The sequence below is a fragment of the Gracilinanus agilis genome, chromosome 3 (genome assembly GCF_016433145.1).
Source record: "Gracilinanus agilis isolate LMUSP501 chromosome 3, AgileGrace, whole genome shotgun sequence".
Classification (NCBI taxonomy): domain Eukaryota; kingdom Metazoa; phylum Chordata; class Mammalia; order Didelphimorphia; family Didelphidae; genus Gracilinanus; species Gracilinanus agilis.
This window is the reverse complement of record NC_058132.1, coordinates 203,354,849-203,377,962: the sequence shown is the minus strand read 5'-3', so window position 1 is coordinate 203,377,962 and position 23,114 is coordinate 203,354,849. Positions and strand designations below refer to the sequence as shown.

Genomic DNA, 23,114 nt, shown 5'->3' with positions numbered 1-23,114 from the left:
TTTTACTATCTATTTCCTTCTTGAGCTCTGCCAGTTTCTCCTTTATGAATTTGGGTGCTATGCCACTTGGTGCATACATATTGAGCAGTGTTATTTCCTCATTGTTTATACTGCCTTTAATCAGGATGTAATGGCCTTCCCTGTCTTTTTTAATCATATCTATTTTTACTTTGGCTTTGTCAGAAATCATAATAGCCACTCCTGCCTTCTTTTTCTCATTTGACGCCCAAAAGATTTTGCTCAAACCCTGAACCTTAAACTTGTGTATGTCCACCCACCTCATATGTGTTTCTTGTAGACAACATATGGTGGGATTTTGGTTTCTAATCCACTCTGCTATTTGCTTCTGTTTTATGAGTGAGTTCATTCCATTCACATTCAGAGTTATAATCATCAGTTGTGCATTTGCTGACATTTTCAAATCCTCCCCCATTCCTACCCCTTCTCCTTGAACTATTTCCTTTAAAACCAGTGGTTTGCTATTAAGACCCTATCTCTTATCCCCTCCCTTGATTAACTTCCCTTTCTATCCCCTCCCTTATTTTTCCCCCCTCTTTTTGTTTTTAAAGGCCTTATGAATTCCCTCCCCCTTCACCCCTCCCTTTTTTTGACCTCCCCACTCCCCTGCTCCCCTTGGTTTATCCCTTCTAACTTTCTCAGAAGGGTTAGATAAGAGTTTTATTTCCCAATGGATAGTATAGCTACTCTTCCCTCTCCGGGTTGATTACACTGAGAGTAAGGTTTGATTATTACCTCTTTATGCTCTCTTCCTCTCCTTCTTATAGTAGTATTTGTCCCCTCTCCCTCCCATGCCCTCTTTGTGTGTAATAGAATATCCTATTTTTCTTATTCACTCAAGTTTCTCTTGGTGTCCCCTGCTATTCACCCCCCTCTTTCCCATCCCCCACGCCATCTTAGATTATTTAGTGTTCCACCCTCACCCTGTGAATTATTCTTCTGATTACTATAATAGTGAATATTATAATAGTGAATAGAGTTCACTACAGAGAATTATACATAACATTTCTCTACATAGGAATACAGATAATTAGATCTCACTGAGGTCCTTAAAAAGGCAAATTTAAAAATTATATTTGGTAGGTTTTTTTCAAGGCTATACTAAGGAGAAAACTACCACTGAAAAACACAGATGCTTCCACTGTTTTATTTAAAACAGATTCACAATCACAAATCACAAAATTTTGGTATTATTTTAGTTATAAATGAATAATTAGTCTAAAAAAGAAAAATGCAAATAAACTATTTTAGTCAGGTCAATATAAGAAATTCAAATTATTAGATTACAGTATTAATTTAGTCTTCACCTTTTTAAAATTTATTTTTAGACTGGAAAATATAATGAAATTATGTACTTATTCAGTTCTAAGTGAATTCCCGATTTAGAGTGAATTAGTTAAAAGGAAAAAAGAATTCTTTATCCATGGAAACAAAACTACTTCAAAAGAAAGGATTGATAGTATAGATCAGTGGTTCCCAAACTTTTTTGGCCTACCACCCCCTTTCCAGAAAAAATATTACTTAGCACCCCCTGTCACACACTATCACCGCCCCTTTATAGTTATACACCACCCCCAAATGCACCTCTGGCCATCACTGCACCTGTGGCCATCACTGCCTCCCTGGATCGCTGCAGCACCCACCAGGGGACAGTGGTGCCAACTTTGGGAATCACTGGTATAGATAAATCCTTCCCATTTTATATGTAATGTGAAAACTAGAATTATCCTGACTAATACATATTGGCAAAACAGGTCCTCAGAGGCTAACTGGTAACTCTCCTCTCAGAGTTATGGGGGACTCCTCTCAGAGTAATTGGATGAGGAGAATCTAATGCTATAGCTGACAAGCCAGTGAGCTCTTCCCATTAATTATCAGTTTATATCACTTAGCTAGCCAGAGTTAATTAACTACTTCTCTGTCCTCTACCTACTCTGCCCTTAGATCCCCTGGCTCAGATAAATAAGATTTATTGGAGCTCAGGCCTTGACACTGCTTCCCTGCTGCCTACCTCTTCCCCCTCCCTCCCACCTTTATTTGTTATATTCCACTTGTTGAAATTGTTGCTAGAGAGCAGGGACTATTTTGATTGTACTTGTATCCCCAGTCCTGGCACATATCAAGCACTTAATAAGTGTTCTATCAATCTGTCTTTTTTTGTTAGTTACTTAAGTGGGAGTGAAGTGATTGATTCAGCTGCCTCTCCTTCACCTTATATGGATGAAGAAAAAAAGATCCATTGAGGTTGAATGACTTGACCTTTGTCAAGGGGCCAAGCTAGGGGAAGAACTCAGAATTAGTTTTGAGATTAGAATCCAAGTCTCATGACTTCCAGGTCCAGTAGAAAGATAAATGAGTGTGACCAATCACAACACAGGATCATAGAAGTATATTTAAAATCTTTAAAAGATTTAATAATGCCTTAGATTTCTAATTCCAAACATTTATATAGTACTTTAAAGTTTGCAAAGCACATTATCCCATTTGCTTCTCACAACAGGCCTATAAGTTTGTGCCATTAGCCTAATTTTACAAATAAGGAAACCGATGTTCAGAAAGATTAAACAATTTATCTATGGTCAACATAGTAATTTTGGGAGATGGGATATAAGCCTAACACTTTCCTAGCTGTGGGGTATATTGCACTCTAGATCCTGTCCCTAATCTCCACAGATCTCTCTATCTCCCTTTGTTGATCTGGGGTAGAAAAATGATTCATTGTGACTTTTTCTTGGATTTTCCCATCAGAATTTGGTCTGGTATTTTTTGTAGATTAATTTTGAAGAGTTTTGGTGGAAAGCTTTTCACTGCACAGCTTCTAGTCAGTGGTTCCCAAACTTTTTTGGCCTACCACCCCATTTCCAGAAAAAAATATTACTTAACCCTCTAGAAATTAATTTTTTTATTTTAATAGCAATTAATAGGAAAGATAAATTCACCTGTGGCTATCACCACTTCCCTTAAGCACTGTAGCATCCACCAGGGGGCAGTAGCACCCATTTTGGGAATCACTGTTCTAGATATTCTGATGTCTTTAAAACCTTTCAAAACTTTAATAATAATCCATATTTATGTAACGCTTTAATTTTAGCAAAATAGTGTTAAGATGGTGATAGAAAAGAAGAGCCAAGCTATACTCAGAATGCTCCAATAGAGTTCTAAAAGTGTACCAGATAGAGCATTGATAGAGAAAATGAAAAAGAAATATCAATAAACTCCCCCATTCATGACAAGACTCCATAAGAAGACTGCCAGAAACCCATCATACTCTGAGGGGGAGATAAGCCAGGGGAAGCAGAAGCCACAGTTCCTGGGAAGTGTGTGCCATAACCACAGCAGGTGATGGGTATAGTGCAGCTTGTGGGCAGTCCATGCCAGAACCATAGTGGGACACAGGACCAGCAAATCAACCAGGCAGCACAAGCACTGGGGCCTGGTAGGAGACTTGCAACCACCCCAATTTATTTCCTCTTGGAGCTTGTTAGGGCCACAGCAGGTGATGGGGTCAACTTCTAGTTGGACATAATGCAAGGAGAAAGAGACAAAGAGGCCAAGACAAAAACCTACATTAAACAATCTGGAAATAGAGCCAGAAGGAAAAGATTCTGGCAAAGAGTAAGGCCTAACCTTAGCCACACCATCCAGAAGAGCAGCAACAATGGCAGCTAGACTATAAAAGAGCAGGACCAAGCAGGGTCTGCCTGCTCCATTCAAGAATAGGAAGGAAGTCTTCCCCGCCACACCCCCCCCCCTTAGGGTTTTTTGAGTTTTTGCCATTTGTCTTCTTACTTTAAAGAAGTTTAAAAAAAAATAAAGAACATTCTGGTTCCCTCCCAGAGTCATATATAATAAATAGTATTTTTAAGGAGGAAAAAATACAATTAATCGATGCATTGAAGATATGTGCAAATGTGTAACACTTGTAGATTTCCTATCTCCACAAAGAGATAGGTTGAGAGTGTTTTCTCATATCTCTTCTTTCAGATTATACTTGATCTTTGTAATTTTGTTAATTCACTTGATTTTTTGATATGCAGTTCTTTCCATTTACATTGTTATATTTATGGTATATATCAGTGGTTCCCAAACTTTTTTGGCCTACCACCCCCTTTCCAGAAAAAATATTACTTAGTGCCCCCTGTCACATACTATCACCACTCCCTTACAGTTATTCACCGCCCCCAAATGCACCTGTGGCCATCACCGCCTCCCTGGATCGCTGCAGCACCCACCAGAGGGAGGTGGCACCCACTTTGGGAATCACTGGTATATATTGTTTTCTTGGCTTTGCTTATTTCAGACTGCATCCATTCATGTAGATCTTTCCATGCTTCTCTTTATTCTTCTCATATATTTCTTACCTCATTGTAATATCCCTGCAGCTAGATAGCTCAGTAGATAGAGGATTGAGCTTGGAATCAGGAAGACCTAAGATCATATGTAGCCTCAGACATATAGTAGCTGTGTGACACTGGGCAAGTCACTTAACCTCTGTTTGCCTTAATCCTTTGCAGAAGGAGATGGCAAACCACTTCATTATGTGCTAGGAAAACCATATGGACAGTATCTGCTTGCTATGGTCCATAGAGTCATGAAGAGTCAGTCATAAATGAATGACTGAAGAGCAGCCAACGACATTCATGTACCACAATTTGCTTAGCCATTCCCTAATTGGTGGGCATCTACTTGGTTTCTAAAACATTCTTTTCATAAAAAGTGTTGCTATAAATATTTTGGCATATATAAGGATTTTCTTCTTATCCATAGATTCCTTGGGCTATAAGTCCAGTAAAGGTATGGATATCTTAGTCACTTGATTGACATAATTCTAAATGGCTTTCCAAAATGGCTATATCATTTCATAGTTCTACCAGCAACATATTGCGGTGCCTATCATTCCACAACCCCTCAAAACTGATTACTGCCAGTTTTTTGTCTTCTACCAATTTGCAAGATGTCAGATGAAACCTCAAGGTTTTTTTGATGGGCATTTTTCTTATTATTAATGATTCAGAGCATTCTTTTGTGAATACTTTGCAATTCTTTTGAGAACTGTTTGTTTATATTCTTTAACCACGTATTTTGGGGGAAATGGTTGTTATTTTTATATATATTAATTATCTGCATATGTTGATATTAAACCTTTATCAAAGAAATTTAATACAGAGATTTTTTTCCCCCCAATTTGACCATTTCCCTTCTTATTCTAAGTACATTCATTTAGTATGTGCAGAAGCTTTCATGCAATCAAACTTGTCAGTTTTATCTTTTGTAATTGCCTCTATCTCTTGTTTGGTTAATAATACATCTCCTTTTTAAAAATGCATATCTTACCTATATCTGTGAGAGATATATGATCTGCTTCTCTTCTAATTATTTTGTAATCTCATCACTAATATTAAGCTTGTATATCCATTTAGAACGTATTGTGGAGGCTCAATGGATAGAGAGCCAGGAGGTTGTGGGTTCAAATTTGGTCTCATATTCTTCCTAGCAGTGTGATCCTGGTCACTTATCCCCCATTGCTGCTCTTTTACCTTAGAACTAGTATATAGTCTTGATTCTAAGACAGAAGTTAAGAGTTACAGTTGAATTGTCCGTTGGTTATGAGAGGGGAGAGGGAGGAGGGGAGAGAAAGAATATGAATCATGTAACCATGGTAAAATATTCTTAATTAATTAAATAAGAAGTTAAGGGTTTAAAAAAAGAGAATGTATTGTGGAATGTGGCATAAGATGTTGGTCCAAACTTAAATTTCTGCTAGACTTCTTTCCAGTTTTCCCCAGTAGTTTTTAATCAAATAAGGAGTTTCTTCCCAGGTAATTTATGTATTGAGTTCTGTTGTTTCTGATTCTCCCTTGTCTAGTCTGTTCCAATGATCTCCTCTCTACTTTTAACTAATGTCAGATGATTTTGATGAGTGTTGCTTTATAATGTAGTTTGGAATCTGGAAGTGTTCTTCCTCCTTCATTCCTATTTCTTTTCATCATTTCCCTTCATGTTCTAGTTCTTTTATTTCCCCAAACAAATTTTGTTACTATGTTTACCAAGTGCTGTATAGAATCCCTGTGGTTGGTATAGCATTAAAAGTGTAAATTAACTTTGGAAGTATTGTCATTTTCATTATATTGGCAGAACCAAGCCCTGAGCACTGATTCCTCCAACTACTTAAGTTGTTTCTTTAAGGAGTACTTTGTAATTAAATCTGTACAAGTCTCTTGTGTGCTTTGATAGACTGATCCCCAGGGAGTTTATGCATTTTGTAGTTATTTGGAATGGGAATCCCTTTCTATTTTTGCTTCTTAGGTTTTGTTATTATTATATAGAGGTACTGTTGATTTTTGAGGGTTCATATTGTAAGCCTTTAACTTTGCTGAAGCTTTTAATTTTTTCATTTAGTATCTTTGCTTGATCCCCAGGGTTTCCCTAGTATCCATCACATCATCAGATTGTATTTCCTCTTTACCTATCTTTATACCTTTAATTTCTTTCTTTTATCTTATTGCTGTTGCTATTATTTCTAGAACTATATCAAATAATAATAGAAAGAGTAGATATATCTTCAGCAATGAGCATGTCTCATTTGAGGGGTTTTAAAAATATTTTTACTTCTCTTATTCTTAGGACTACCTCGGTCTGCACGCCTTCCTCCCAAAACCATGGGTGACAACAGCAGTGATGAATACGAAGAGGAGAACAACAAGGTATGGAGTAACATAGCTTATGTTGTGGAATTTCTGCTTTAATATGCCTTTGCTCACTGTGAAGTAACAACAATATATTTGTCAGTGTTTATTGATTTCCCCTTGTAGGCAGGATAGAAAAATCAGAGGCAAGAGCCTTAAAAAGAGGATTTTTTAAACCTACTCATAGGAAGGGAAAGTCTAAAATTACAGGCAAATTTTTGGTGAAAATTTTCATGTAATTTGGACAAAAGGAACAGTTCTTATTATTCCCTTCATCTGAAGAAGTATGTAAAAATAACCTTACTTGATGGAAAAGTTCTTTAATTTGGAGCCATTGAGCCTAGATACCGCTTTGCCTATTATACTTAGAACACAGAAAATTATTTTATTCAGATTCAAGAAAGACAGATGAATTTCAAGCTTCACTTGAAGATAGGGAAGCAATAGGTCAGATATACCCTGTGCTTTGATTCAACTTTGGGAATTGGGGGATAACCTTACTTAAACAATTTCTTTTTTAATGTTTAACAAATAATCCCCAAAGTATATTAATGTCTCCAGAGAGCAGCATATATAGAATTACAGTAGTGAAGAATTTTTATAAAAAACTTTGAGCAGTCTGCCATTTTAAAAGCAGATTTCATAAAATTACAGAAAAGAAAAAGTTCAATATAGGTTCAAGGTGGTTCCAACAGGTACTTTAACTTCAAGGAGAATATGGCAACTACTTAGCAGCAGTATAGCCATGGAACCAGAATTTTTAATTTTTTTTTGGTTTTGGTTTTTACATTTACCAGGTTGGGGAACACTGTAAAGACACTGGGAATTTTACTTATTTATTTTTTAAGTTGCAGTCAAAAGGCACATTTTAGACATTCTTCTGTTGCGTACAAAGTCACCAGGTCTTTCTTGCCCTGAAATCTGGAATCCACCACAAATACCAGTACAAATTAAGGGATTTGGACATGAGCATATAAGTTTAGAGGGATAGACACAAGAAATGACCAGGTTTCCTAAGACAATCCAGCCCAATTTTTGGATTAACTTCTTTCTTGTCTTTCAACACTACTGAGCATTTTAGATTCCATGATCTTTCCAACACAATATACACCTTAAAGCATCATAGAGCCTCTATTTTTAGTATTTCTAAAAGCAGCAGAACCAATTTTCCTTATAATCTTTTTTCCCCCAAACCCTAACATTGATATCTATGTGACCAAGATCAAATTTAGCAAGTTAAGACATAGAAGAAATATATGTTAAAATGTTCTAAGTAACTATAGAACACTGGGTCATAGTAACAGAATGGGCTCTACTGTCTTATAAAGTCACTGCTTAATGAAAATAAACCTTAGTTAGTTAATGTATAATGTTATTTCTGTTTTATCATTTATAAAGGAAAACCAAACCAAAAGCAGTTTTTATGTTGTTTTGTAACATATGTCACAATTTTATATGCCAATAGGTACTTCACAATCAAAGAAACAGATTAAGTAATTAAAAACAGACTGGAGCCATACAGCAGTTAACCTCAATATAAGCCTACGGAAATCGAGATTTCAAAACCTACTTTTAAAGGGGGCTATTTGAATGGTCATCCCTCAGGTCCCGAGGGAGGGCATCCCACAGCCCCCAGGCCACAGAGGCAAAGACTCGGACCCTGCCCCTCCTGCCCCTGCAAGCCCCAAGCGCCACCACGCCCCTTCCCGTGGACCTGAGAGGGTGGGATGGTATATAGGGAGCCAGAAGCTCAGAAAGGTAGGTGGCAATGCCAAGGAGCAAACGATCTCTGATGTTGGGATAGAACATTTAAGTTTATGCATTTAACTACTTAAGGGGAGAGAAAATGGATAGGGTAAGCACCTCATCTGGAAGGGAAATAGCAACTGAACAAGTGATTGAATTGAAAAACCTACTATTTTGTAGAACTGTTGGTCAGGATTCAGATACAAGATTAGCTAAAGTTAAATAAAATTTGCATGGGGCACTTGGAAGCTCCTGAATGACTAGTGTGGATTACATAATTGTTAGAATCTTTGTCCCAACCCCGCACCCCAGAAAAGGAATGCAAAATAGTGAAAATGGGGACCCTAGTTTACAGTTAGAACAGGGGACAGAGGAGAATCAACCTTTTCTTAAGCCCTCTCAGGGGAGAACTTTCCTTCCTGGTGATTTGGTGTCAGTGGGGATGGTGATTAGAGGGAGGAGAGAGAAATCTGGGTATCATAAGGCCTTTACTGCAAGCTCTCTGATCTTCTCTCTGTCTACTCCTACTCAGGAGAAGAAAAAGACATCTCAGATGGCCACTCAGCGTGGTTTCAGTGAGAATGAGGATGAAGATGAAGATGATGATTCATCTGAGACTGACTCTGATGAAGATGATGATGATGAAGAACATGGTGCCCCTTTGGAAGGGTGAGGGAATATTCTCTATTGCTAATACCCACGCCAAAGGAAAATATCCTCACAAAATTATTGTGCCTTCACCTTTTAGGACCTAGGAAGATATCAGGTTAAAGGTGTAGAAAAAGGATCAATAAAATATAAAAAATATAAGGAAAGAACAAAAAACAAAAGTTCAGAAAGAGATCCAAACAGGGTAGTTTTGTTGCTATCTTATTAAATTTAACTTCTACTTTAAATAAAACAAATTATAGGTAACAAGTTCGCAGTTTCACATATAATCCTCTTGTTCATTCTTTGTATATAAGTATGTCTATGTTTATTAAGTTCAAAATAAAAATGACAGTTTTGAATTTTAAAAAGACCAACAGTACACAGTATGAAGTGTGGAAAATATGAGTAAATAATTGAAATTGAAAAATTCTAGATATTCCCAAAATCATTTCCACTTGGCCTTAGGAAGGAACTTCTTATTTTTAAAAACAATTGACTTAGTTTTTGTTAAAAGGAATTTTCAGTCCCTGAGAACACAATTGGTGTTAGTGAAATGATCCAAAAACATATTTTATAAGGGGGGAAAAGCCAGCCTATCATTAACTATTCATTATAGATAATTAACAAAGTAGATAATCCCTATGTGATTTTTAAAATTATTATTGTCTTTTGCATCTATGTCATTTCCCACTAATTTGCCTTTGCCATCCTTCATAAAAGCCCTCTCTTATGACATAAATACAAGCATAATAACATAATGGCCATGTCTAAAGTCCATGTCTTGTTCTGCACATATAGTCCATCTCTTCTCTGCCAAGAGACAGAAGTGTGGATTTTATAAAGTTTTATTAATAATAAACATAAAAAAAACTAGAGGGAAAAGGTGCTAAACTCACCCAGCCCACTCCCAGGAGCAAAAGAGAAAGAGGGAGGAGTTACAGCCAAATATAAAACAATAATGTGACCACGCAAATGTGGAGGTGCAGGAAAGATTAAAGGGAATTTTGGGAAAACTAAGGATTTATGGGGGATGAAGTCCAAGGTTCAAAATCTCCATTTATACATACCCCCCCACCTGTGATCCTTTGGGAGACCACTCTCCCCAATGGGTTGTAAAAACATAATCATCATATAAATTATAATAATTTGTGGATAAAAGGGAAAAAAGAACAAAATCAATGATTGCTACATTAACAAAAAGCCAGTTTGAGGGCAGTCCCCTTTAGCATAAAAGTATACATTCAAAACAAATGCTTTCAACCCCCCATAGTTCAAATTTACATCCCAAAGTTCGATTCTGGATCTTCTTGATGCAGTGTGTGGTCTCTGCAGGCATCTTCATGGTGCTTTCTCCAGACAGGTTTGTTGTCTGTTATCTGGGAGGTAGCAAATTTCTTAACCTAAAATTTCCTAAATTCAAAAAATAGTTCACAACAATAACAAAATTGTCCCTGAGAAAAATAATAACAAGCAGGGATCACTCAGGGATACATGGCTGAGTTATAAGGTATATGAATCAATTGCAAAAGAAATCAAAAACATTTTAAAAATCCACATAAAAGAGAAAAAAGAACTTGTGGATGAACTAGAAAACGTCAAAGTCTTATGTCTAAAAAAAATCTAAGTAAAGGAAAAATAAAACTATAACAGGTCCTTGAATCAGGACCCAATTTATAAAAGACAGAAAAGAGACTAGATTATAGGAGCCAGAATGGTAACTAGGATGAAGTGCTTGAATAGAATGTGGTTCAAAGGAAGTCCTGTGTCTTAACATGTTAAGCACCGCAACCTCAAACCCCAAACAAGTTCAAGTCCTCTTGACTTGGCTCAAAATTACATCAATCCCATTGGGATTGATTGGTCTCTGACCTTGTGCTCAATTTGCACTATGTAGATTAGCTTTGTGCTTTTTTAGCACTGTGCAGTGGCTCTTTTTAAAATACTCTTCTGGAATCAGACAGAATCATTAAGCAAAGTCCCATAACTATTTAAATGATCAGTGGCATTATTCTATAGTTTAAAGCCTTTTGGGTATGCATTAATATTATAACAAATATATTTTAAACTTATATTACTGCAAATTAAAAAAAAGATTAATATTGATAATGTGTTCAGGTACAAGAAAGAAACTCAAAACTGTATTGTACATACAAGGGGAAAAAATAAAAGAATGTTTTAAAAATCAAAAATATATAGCTTAGAATCAGTGAAAAGTTTCTCACCCAAAAAATGAAATCCAATTTCCTTTTTAAACTTGGCCATGAACTACTGTGAATGAAAATTATTTTTACAGAATAATAGATTTATAAAAACAATAATATAGTAGATAATGTACATTCAAATAAAGTACCAAAATCCCAAAATTCACAATAGCCCAGTTATTGACAATAGCAAACAAACCCACTCTCATAATAGGATTCACATGAGATGCTATGTGACATTTTAAAACCTATGAAGGGATGGATACTTGTCACAAATTCAACAGATGTAGCAAATCTTTCAGCATTGGCAATTGCTGATGAAAACCTATTTGGGTCTAAAACATCACCAGGAATTTCTAGATCCTTCTGATGGGAAAGTAAATTAAAATAAAGAGTTAAAATATCAAGCATGCAGGAGCTCTTTTTGGCTTCCTACTTTTATATACAGTTTGTGTAGGAAACGTCTATTTATTTTCTCTACCTCCTTAAGACAACATTCTTTATAACATATAAATATAAATCCATCATCCATTCAGAAATTACTATAAAATCCTAAAGTCAATTTTAAAGACCTCTTATAAAATTACAATTTAAATTCTTGTCATTATATTCTTCAAGGTTGTATATAATTGTCAAGATAGAATAAAAACTGTTAAGGCAGCATGTGACCCCGATAGTTGAGATGACAAATCCAGGATACATAAGACTTATGGGCTTTTTACAATATGTTATTCAGTAAAATCATAGGGAAACAGTACAGATAAAAGATTATATAACAGAATAGATATTAATTAGATTAATACAGATAAACTTAAAAAAATTTAAACCTGAAAGAAATCAGAAAATACAATAATATAAGCAAATGACCATTTTATAAGCAGTGTAGTAAAAAATCCTTTTTACCAATCCCAATAGGCTTGTTTACTATCTTGAGGGGAAAAGCTGAAAATAATTAGCAAGCAATAAACTTTCAGATCTCTTTTTAAGGTTATTTCCCCTCCTCCAGTATTTTCATCCATTCAGATTTCCTTTGTAAGAGTACTGTATTTTGTCATAGTGAGGGCAAATTCTGCACTGAGCATAGTGTGCACGACCCTCATAGTGGGTATGGGTAAACCAAAAAGCCAAAGGGATGTGAGTAGATGAATTTCTCCCCTGAATCAAGCTCTCAACTGCAAGGTATTCAATCGGCACAAAAACCCTCTGGAAAAGAATTAAGCAGATCCAAACCAACTTTACCAACTCAACCTGTTGTTTCAGAGTTTCAAGTATGCTTTGAAAAAGCATTGTTCCTGAAGATGCTGAGTGGGTTTTGTTTATAGAGTAAACAAAAAGGAAGCAAAATTTCTAGAGGGAGAACAATAGGGTATTTGCATATGAGAGAGCTGGCGAAAAGGTAGAGACAAAATCCCCCAAAACTTCTACTTCGAATCTACTGATTTAGACTTTCTGCTCTCAAAAGAAAAAAAAATGCAGAGAAGTCCCCTTCCTGTGGGAAAAAAAAAAATCCCGAGTTGCAAGTCTCTCTCAGCCAGAGGAGTCCAGGATCAGTTAAAGACTTTAACTTAAAAAATGGTAGCACAGGCTGGAAAAGCCACCTGGGGTGGGGGAAGGGATTGGGGTTTCACCCTTCCATTGGAAAAAAGCAGTTCAGATTGGCAGGCTGCAGGCTGGGTAGAGAGTGGTGAGGAACTCTGGCTCGAGCCAGATGGGTGTGAAAAGGTGGTGGCAGTGAAAGCAGGCTGCTTGGTGGGCTGGTAGGCGGAGTTTAGCCAAACTTACTAACTTTTACTTAAAAGCTATCTTGAAAAATTTTTTTAAGAATTTGTTTCCCGAAGTGGTTGTCCATAATGTGGATTTTAAAATTAATATTCAATAACTAGATATTATATTTTATAAAGTTTTATTAATAATAAACTAACATAAAAAAACTAGAGGGAAAAGGTGCTAAACTCACCCAGCCCACTCCCAGGAGCAAAAGAGAAAGAGGGAGAAGTTACAGCCAAATACAAAACAATAACGTCTCCACGCAATTGGCAATTGTGGAGGTGCAGAAAGATTAAAGGGAATTTTGGGAAAACTAAGGACTTTTGGGGGATGAAGTCCAAGGTTCAAAATCTCCATTTATACAGAAGGCATGCTTCATCATCTACTGAGCCAGTTTTAAAGCAACCTTGCAAACCCACCTAAGAATAGAAGGATCAAGTGAAGCAGTGCCTAGTTTAGGAGTTCAGTACTTTGTAGTTAGAGAACAGTATATCACACCTCTTTTACCTGCCAGTCTTAAATATCTTGTTCTTTCCTTCAGTGCCTATGACCCTGCAGATTATGAACATTTACCAGTCTCTGCTGAAATAAAAGAGCTCTTCCAGTATATCACTAGGTAAGTAAATGGTTTATCACCAGATTTTTCTCCATTCCTAGGGGAATTCACAACACCCTTTCAAAGCAATGGGATTCTTAACCATTTTTATGTCATGGACCCTTTAGGCAGTCTAGAGAAATCTATGGACCCCACAGAATAATATTTTTAAGTGTATACAATTCAATAAATAAGATTATAAAGGATAGCAGTTATATTATGTATTATATAGCCATCAAAATATTTTTTGGAAAACAGTTCATGGATCTCATGTTAAGAATCCCTGTTCTAAAGTTTTTTGATTTACTAATGAGAGTTAACTGCTTATGTGTATAACTCTTTAATTTGATGGTATCTGTCTCTTAGGTACACACCACAGCTGATTGATCTGGACCACAAACTGAAACCTTTCATTCCAGACTTCATCCCAGCTGTTGGGGATATTGATGCCTTCTTAAAGGTACAAGCTTAAAAATCTCTTCACATGATTTTGTCTACCTCGGCTAGCTTCATTGCATCTAATCAATAGTAATTATTTTGGTAGCCTAAGGTTCAGAAGCTTACATTTTATATCCCTGTTGTCATCTAATCAAACTATTCTTCATCTACCATTCATTTTGCTCTCAAGATCTATCCATCCAAGAAACCAGCCTAAATTGATCTAATAAGAATAGATATTTTCCTAACTCTGACTTTACTAGAATTAGGATGTTTTTAGCAGTTTCCTTCAGTATACTCTATTCCAGTAATAGATAAATGGACTTCCATTTAACTTTGCTGTTTGCTTTAATTTCACTCATTGTTGATATGTAATTCTTTTACAAGTGTGTATTTGTATAGTGTATATATATGTATGTTATATGAATGTATATGTTATGTTTATATACTTCACTTATAAATTATTATATATTAGTATTATTAGAAATTTGTCATATTATAATATATAAATATTACTGAGTCTGTTAAATTGTAAACTCATAGGGGGCAGAAATTGTGTATGTAGTTCTCTCTATATAATATCTTCAGTAGCACTATGCAAAAACAATCACTTTGTGACTTGATAATGTATACTTGATAATGATGATGATAACCTGCCATAGTCATTTTCCATCAGCTTTTTGAAAATAGCCAGATATGTTTACCCCTTATACCTGTTTACTAGTCACTATCCCTTCTTTTTCTTTTTCATATCAGGTCCCACGTCCTGATGGGAAGCCTGACAACCTTGGCTTATTGGTATTGGATGAACCATCAACAAAGCAGTCTGATCCCACAGTACTTTCCCTTTGGTTGACAGAAAATTCCAAGCAGCACAACATCACAGTAAGACACTGACCTGGAAGGGTTACCAGTCCAGAGTGGTGAGGGATTGAAAGTGCAGCAGACATTCACAAAATTGACTGACTACCCCCAGGCTAGTTAGCATTTGTTCCAACAAGGATCACAAAGAGAAAGGTTCCTATACATTTCCTTTGGCTGCTGACCCATTGCCTTTGCATCAACTGTCCTATTTTCAAAATGTAGTAGTGGGAGAGATGAGTTAGCCCCTCAGTAAGCAGAGGTTGTGGCTTTGAGGGAGGCAACCATGACTCATTATTTTGACTTTCTCCTCCTTTTTCTAGCAACAGATGAAGGTGAAGAGCCTGGAAGATGCAGAAAAGAATCCCAAAGCCATTGACACATGGATAGAGAGCATCTCTGAGCTCCACCGTTCCAAACCCCCAGCCACTGTTCACTATACCAGGTCAAGATTCCCTTACCTTTCCAAAGTAGTTTTCCTGTCCACCCTCTTCTGGCAGTACCCATAGCTTTATGCAAGGGGGTGGGGCACTCAATCATTTCAATTCAGTGAATGTTTATTAAGTGCCAACTGGGTGCCAAACACTAGTGAAAAATATCTAACCAAAACCAACTCCTCTTGAGAGAAGGAAAGATTGGCAATTTTTTTGGCTTTCAATTCAATTCAATTCAGTTCTTTTCAATTAATAAAATATTTTTCTCTACCACCAACTCACATACACATATGTATATATGTAGATACATTTCAATCTCCATCACCTCTCTCTCTCTCAGAAAGTATAGGTAGCATATCATCACCAGTCCTCTGGAATCAAGGTTTGTCATTGCATTGATCAGAGTTAAGTTTTTCAAAGTTATTTGTCTTTACAATGCTGTTATTATTTTTTGAATTGTTCTTTTGGTCTTGCTTACTCCCTTAACATCAGTCCATACAGATCTTCCCAGGGTTCTCTGAAACCATCTACATCATCATTTCTTATAGCATACTAATACTCCATTTTATTCATCTATTATTATTTTTTTAGCCATTCCCAATTAATGGGCATCCCCTCAGTTTCCGATTCTTTCCCACTATAAAAAGAGCTGCTATAAATATTTCTGTACTTATACATATTCTGTACCTTTTCCTCTTCTTTGCTTTCTCTGGGGTATAAACCTGATAGTCATATGTCTAGGTCAGTGAGTTTAATAGCTTTTGGGTTAGGACCAATTCACGTTTCCACCAACTATGCATTAATACACCTATTTTCTCACAACTTCTCTGATAATTATAACTTTCTCTTTTGTCATATTTGCTGATTCAGTGGGTGTGATGTGGGACTTCAGAGCTGAGGAGCTCACATTCTAATGGTGATGGGAGAGTGCTTAGAAGGTTTCATATGTAATGCAGATAGAAAGTATAGAGTCAGATAGAATTTAACAGAAAAGCAGATGGCAATGCATCTTCTTCAATGCTATTTCCATTGATAAAATTATATCATTTTCTGATATTGAATCATTTGACAGTGCCAACTTGATGGTGAGAATTTTCTCTTTTGGTTCTTCAGTAGTACAGTAGGCTGTAGTGCCTCCAGAAGCAGTTGCCAGGCCACATCTCCAAAGTTTCCTAAGACAGTGGCTTCAGGGCTGGACTGGAAGCAGGACCTAGTTTGAGGCTACTCTTGACTCTAACCTACTTGGTGTCAGTTGGTTAGCTATTGGTGGCAAGGAAGATGGAATCCTTCTCTGGAGCAATTATTCCCCTAAATGATGGCTAAAAGCAGGGCCAGTGGTCTAGGGGCACTGCTATTCCTAAGGCTCTTAGATTCAGAGTTATAGATAGGTGTGCCTCTATTGAAATTGAAGGGGAAGTGGTGGTCAATCCTGGTAGTGGTGGTTTTCCTTGCCCCAAACATAATCTCCTCCTATTTCTCCCTCAAGGTGTCCCATTGCTTCAGCCTTTTCTTGCCTCCTTCGTTGTCAGAGCTCTCTCCTTTCTCAGGTTGTTTCTTACTTACTTATTAGCTTTAGATGCTATAAAAATGTTGATAGAATATAAACTTCTTGAGAGGAAAGGATCCCATTTTTCTTTTTGTTTTTTGTATCCTTAGAATCTAGCACATAGTAAACATTTAATAAAATTCTTAACCCTTATCTTCCATCTTAAAATCAATACTGTATTGATTCCAAGGCAAAAGAGTGGGGGTCAAGTGACTTTCCCAAGGTCACACAGCTAAGAAGTATCTGAGTTCAGATTTGAACCCAGGACCTTCCATTTCTAGGCCTGGCTCTCAATTTACTGAGTAACCTAGCTTTCCCCAACAATCCTTAGATCTTCGACAAATCATAATCCTTGGGCGAAATGGGTTTCCATTTGAGGAATTTTCCTATGGAATGGAGCAAAGGGCAGTATTAGGAAGGTTCCTGACATCTTTTTTTCTATTAGGTACAAATCTGATGTCATCAGTCCGAACATCCTCTTAACATTTGTCTTTGCCCTTCCAGGCCCATGCCAGACATTGACACTCTGATGCAAGAGTGGTCCCCAGAATTTGAGGAACTTTTAGGCAAGGTGGGTAAAATCATAGTGCTCTGAAGGAATGGAATGTGTGCCAAACAGGCTGTAGTTGGTCATTAGTATTGTTATTTTGGAATCATTAAAGGAAAGTTTGCTTTTTTTAAACCCTTACTTTCTATCCTAGTAACAACTATAGGACTGAAGGGCAAAGACTAGGCAATTGGGGATAAGTGACTTGCCCAGGGTCACAGAGCTAGGAAGTGTCTTGAGGCTAGATTTGAACCCAGTTCCTCCTAGCTCCAGGCCTGGTGCTCTATCCCTGTGCCACTTAGCTGCCCCCAAAAGAGAGCTTCTTTTTAAAAATTTTTTTATTTTAATAAATTTCCACATAAGTTTTCCAGTCATGTGATCCATATTGTCTCCCTCCTTTCTTCTCTACCCCTTCCTGGAGCTGACAAGCAATTCAGTCTTGGTTATATATGTATTACACACAAAACATATTTCCATATTATTCATGTAAGTGAATAATCTTATACAACCAAAAGCCCAAAGCATATGTCCAAATAACCAAGTGATAAATCATGTTTTCATCAGCATTTCTACTCCAACAGTTCTTTCTTTGGAAGTGGATAGCCTTCTTTTTCATAAAATTGACCTGGATCATTGTATTGTTAGTAGCAAAGTCTGTCACATTTGATTGTTTCACAATATTGCTGTTACCTTTATAATGATCTCCTGGTTCTGCTGTAGGTCTTTCCAGCTCTTTCTGAAATCATCCTGTTCATTATTCTTTACAGCACAATAGTATTCCGTCACCATCATATACCACAATTTGTTCAGCCATTGCCCAATTGAGGGACCTCCCTTTAGTTTCCAATTCTTTGCCACCACAAAAATCACAGCTATAAATATTTTTGTACAAACAGGTCCTTTCTTATTTTTTTTATCTCTTTGAAATACAGACCTAGTAGTGTTATTGCTGGATCAAAAAAAATATGCATTCTTTTAATGCCTAAAGAAAAGCTCCTTAAAGAACACTGATACAAAGTGCTCAGATAGAGCAATGGGGAGCCAGTGAAGCAGTGTTTAGAGAAGAAGAAACACCACCCTACTATGGTGTTTCTGAGGTCAAGATATAGGAGAATATCCAGCAATAGGGATGGATCGGCAGTGTTAAGAGCTGAAGAGAGGTCAATGAGGATAAGGACTGAAAGCCATTGGATCTATTATTAGGAGGTCACTGGCCATCTTGGAGAGAGCAGCAGTCTCCCCAAGCTTTAGTCCTTTGACTCAGTCTCCTCCTCCCACTCTGTATTTCCAGGTGAGCCTGCCCACAGCTGACATTGATTGCAGCCTGGCAGAATACATTGACATGATCTGTGGTAAGTTCTCACTCTCCTCTCACTCCAGATCCCTAAATTTCAGAAATTTCCAGCCCTTAATGAAGGGCTAGAACCCATGAAGAACACCTTTCCCCTCCAGACCGGAACCTACCGATTTTGTCATTTTGGGTTTGTGCTTAGATAACAGCTTAGGTTCTTTTGGGTCAGGAGAGTGGTGACCCTTCCAGCCTCTGAAATCCATCCCTTCTCTGGGGTCATAGGAGTTGTGAAATGGTAAAGATACTTGGAATTTTCTCCTCTAGGAAGAAGAGTGAGTGTCTTAGAACATGAATAAATGAAAAAAAATTAATTTATTATGTACCAGGCATGATGCTAGATGTTAGGGATTCAGGTCAAAAGTGAGATAGTCCTCCCTTTAAGGGACATATTCTTGTAAGGGGAGACAATACATATAGGAGAATGGCATCTAAGGAAAGGAGATTGGATCTGGGGAATGACAGAAATGTTGAATGGGGCTAAAGGGTAATCAACTATCACATCCTTTCCAGAAGCCATTATAATAATACAATCATTGTTCCCAGAGTAAGAGATGGGAAACTGGAGACAGGAGATAAAAGAGGTTGTAAGAGGGTAGATGGCAAAATGTCTGTGGTGGATGGATGTGAAGGGTCATGTAGGGTTGGGGAGGGAATATGATAGGTTAGATCAGTGATGGGCAAACTACTACAGCCCGAGGGCCAGATGCCGCCCCCTGAAATGTTCTATCTAGCCGCATGTCATTCCCAATCTGAATAAAAAATGAGTAGGATACAATGCAGTGAAACTTCGAAAGAGTTGCCTTAGAAACAGACTGACAGATGAGCATTTCCTTTCCTTTGGCCCCCTCTTTAAAAAGTTTGCCCATTACTGGGTTAGATGATTCTATACTTACACTCCAATCAGGACAGCTCAGTGCCTCCTCCTCCTCCACCCCCAGTAGAGTTCCATAGTTGAGTGAATTAACTCCTCTAAGGAGGGGAACATCTTCTCTGGAGTTCTTGTCTGGAAGATGCTGTTCCACATGGGGAGAGGGAGGAATCATCAGGATAGATGGGCTGAATGGATAAATACCCTTTGACTTCCAGAATTAAGTTTGATCCTATTCCTAGGGATTTTTTATTTTAGCTATCCTGGACATTCCTATCTACAAGAGCCGGATTCAGTCCCTTCACCTGCTATTTTCCCTCTACTCTGAGTTCAAGAACTCCCAGGTAAGCATAGCACCAAGGACCAGCTGAGACTCTATTGTGGAGAGAACTACAAGGCAGCAAAGGCCCAGTTCTGAGTTCTCCATCTATGATCATCTCCTTAAGAATTTGCTATGGCATTAGAGGATGACTCTACACAGAGTTGTCTACATATCTAGACCTAACCCATAATGACTCCAAAGACTACAGAACAGAGACAAGCAAAAGGAGGAATGGGCAGGTGAATCTTGACCAGGAGTCAGAGAGCTCTGGCAAATACAGGAAAACAAGTGATAAATGCTAGTTGAGTTGAAGAAACAAGGCAGGAAATAAAAAAGGAGTTCCTTTGTAACGGAGTTTGGAGCAAACCTCTGGCTTATTTTATGAGGCATCACCAAAGAATTATTTTGGGAACGAGTTGATGAGTTACTGGCCTATCTCTAATGTTCTCCACCTTCTCTTTCCTTAGCATTTCAAAGCCTTGGCTGAAGGAAAGAAAGCAGCCACTCCTCCATCTAATCCCACTTCCCAGGCTGGAGATGCAGAGACATTAACCTTCAGCTGAGCCCCACAAGTCTCTCTGTCTCAAACCTCACACCTGGATCCTTCATCCCCCCCAACTGAGAAGGGGAAGTTGATCTCAGCCAAGCTCGAATCTTTGCCATGGGCCATACTTCTGCTCACAGAGAGATTGTTCTCTTCTTATTGCCCTCTAGCAACCCAGAGAGAGGTCAGAGAGCACTGCAGACACTTGTTAAAAAGTGCTTATCTATCTTAGCCTTTGTTTTGACCCTGTCTCAGATCCCTTCCCTCAGAACATGGGTATTCATAGCACACTTTATAGGGGTTTGAGTTAGAAGAGTATTCCAGGTGTCCTGGAATTTCAGAAACATGAGGGAGTATAGTTTGTGGGGAGATGGGAAAACCTAATAGCTGTCTTGTTTGGAATAGAAAGGAATTATTCTCTTTTTACTTATGGAGTTTATTGGCATAGATATTAAAAATAAAATGTTCTATCTGTTAGACTTTTCTTCTATTTTAGGAAAGAGGAAGTGTTGACTGATAACTTAGGAAATTGGATATCTACTAAAGGCATTAAAATTAGTAGCAACTTAAGTAAACCTTTAAATCCAACCCAGTACCCTCATTTTTCCTAAATGAAGGTTATTGATAGCTCCATCTTCAAATCATGAAACAATTTTATGTTTATATTAATATTAATATAAATACATATATATATCCAGTATGTCATGCCTGGGGTATATCCTCCCTCCCCAGCCTAGTTGTATTTCTGTTCTTCATCTGGGTACCCAGTGAATCCCTGATATTAAGTCTGATGGAAAGGAAAGAAGCAGTTATGCTATGGGAATAAAATGTTCATTGAAGCTTTTATGAAAATTAGGAGATCATTCCAGGCTATCAGGAAAATTATAGACCTCCTATTCCCTCAGGTAGAGGTAAGGCCAAGCAGCTAGTTATTCAAATTCATAGCTGGATGAATGTGTCAGGCTCTCATATGAGTTCCCTGTTCCAATCCCTCTAACATATAACTGTAAAAATAATCTTCAGTTTTCATTATTTCTAACTCCTAAAAGTAATTCACTGACTGCCTGTTGCCCATTTGCTTTGTGATCCTTGAGCAAATCACTTAATTGTTATATTCCTTAGTATCTCTTTCAGTAAAATGGGGAAATAATTCCTGATCTACCCATTTTGTAGGATTAGCAATGAGAATGAAAAAGAATATATGCACAGACTTCTGAGTAGCATACACATATATTCCATGTCAATAAACATTCATTAAACATTTGATATTATATTCGGTAAACATTAAGCACCTACTATGTGTCAGGCACTGTGCTGAGCACTAGCAATATGAATAAGAAAAAGACAGGCCTACCTTCAAGGAGTTTACTGTCTCATAGGATAAGACAGTACAAAAAAAGGGTGTGGGAGGACCACCAGGGAGTGCCCAGTTGGGAAATATGATGTTTGTGGAGTCTTGAAATCAAGCAGAACTACATACTCACTGATAGAAGATGCAGAGGTACCTGGAAAGCAGTAAACCCTCTATAAAGGAAGGCCTTGGGAGGAGTTTAACCTTCCAGCCTTCTCTCAGAAAGGAGAGGCATCTGAGGAAGCTTAGATGTAGAGTATAAAAAACTGAGTCTATGAAGTGATGAGATTATCCTGGGGGTGACCTGATGTTTGTTGGGGGGGGATCACGTGCAAAGAGCATCTCTTTTATCAACCTTTCTCTTCTGTCAAGCTAAGACAATTTCAAATGTTAGAACTGGAACAGATTATAGAGACCATATTCTTCAACGCTCAACAGAGGTTAATAGAGGCTGAGGCCCAAGTCTTCTCAACTCATTTTATTTCACCACCCTACACTACATATGTTCCCACTTCAGAGCTTTTATGAAAGTCATTTTCCCCTGCTTAAAATGTCTTTTTACTCTTTGATAATTTGGATATTTTGTAACCCAACTCAAAATATCCCGGTGCTTCTATTCTGTTGTATATGTTTATGTCATAAATCTATATTGTACATATATCATAGTGATGAGGCAGCATGGTTTAGTAACAAGGGACAGATTTTGAGTCAGAGGACATGGGTTCCAGTCTCAGAATTGTTGCCTACTAGCTAACTGAGTAGGTCATTTAACCTCTATGGGCCTCAGTTTCTTCATCTGTAAAATGAGGGGGGTTGGATTATATTTAAATATCCATTCAGCTCTGAATCCTTAGATTTTTTGAGGTACTTTCTACAATGGTACAGATTACAGTCCTTCTGCATCTTCCTGTCTCATGTAGTTCTTGTCCAAACCCTCTCAAAAATCATCCGTTGGTAGCCTACCCACCATCCTGGAGACCATTCCGTAAGTCACTTGAACGCTTTGTTGGTGCCAGTGCAACATTCAGGCCATCCCTCATTCTTCTTTCCTCTTTACATGAACAGGATGACCTTTTGTGACGTACATTTTCTGAATGATAGCTTTTACATCCAAGGTAATGGTTGAGAACAGGAAGACCTTTACATGCAACATTTCACAGTAGACCCAGTCTTTATCATACAAAACTG

The 23,114-nt window shown here is 37.5% G+C and overlaps 1 protein-coding gene across 1 annotated transcript in view; it reads left to right on the top strand.

Moving 5' to 3' along the window:
• Positions 1-21,011, top strand: part of IFT46 (intraflagellar transport 46) — a 30,812-nt gene extending 9,801 nt beyond the window's left edge. Inside the window, exons 3-13 of the mRNA XM_044666367.1 lie at positions 6,643-6,722; positions 8,310-8,462; positions 8,983-9,119; positions 13,611-13,685; positions 14,031-14,124; positions 14,859-14,987; positions 15,287-15,408; positions 17,448-17,514; positions 18,782-18,842; positions 19,968-20,053; positions 20,499-21,011. Coding sequence (XP_044522302.1) covers positions 6,643-6,722; positions 8,310-8,462; positions 8,983-9,119; positions 13,611-13,685; positions 14,031-14,124; positions 14,859-14,987; positions 15,287-15,408; positions 17,448-17,514; positions 18,782-18,842; positions 19,968-20,053; positions 20,499-20,594 — 1,100 coding nt within the window. The 3' untranslated portion in view covers positions 20,595-21,011. The remainder of the gene's footprint in view (positions 1-6,642; positions 6,723-8,309; positions 8,463-8,982; positions 9,120-13,610; positions 13,686-14,030; positions 14,125-14,858; positions 14,988-15,286; positions 15,409-17,447; positions 17,515-18,781; positions 18,843-19,967; positions 20,054-20,498) is intronic.
• Positions 21,012-23,114: the final 2,103 nt, after the last annotated feature.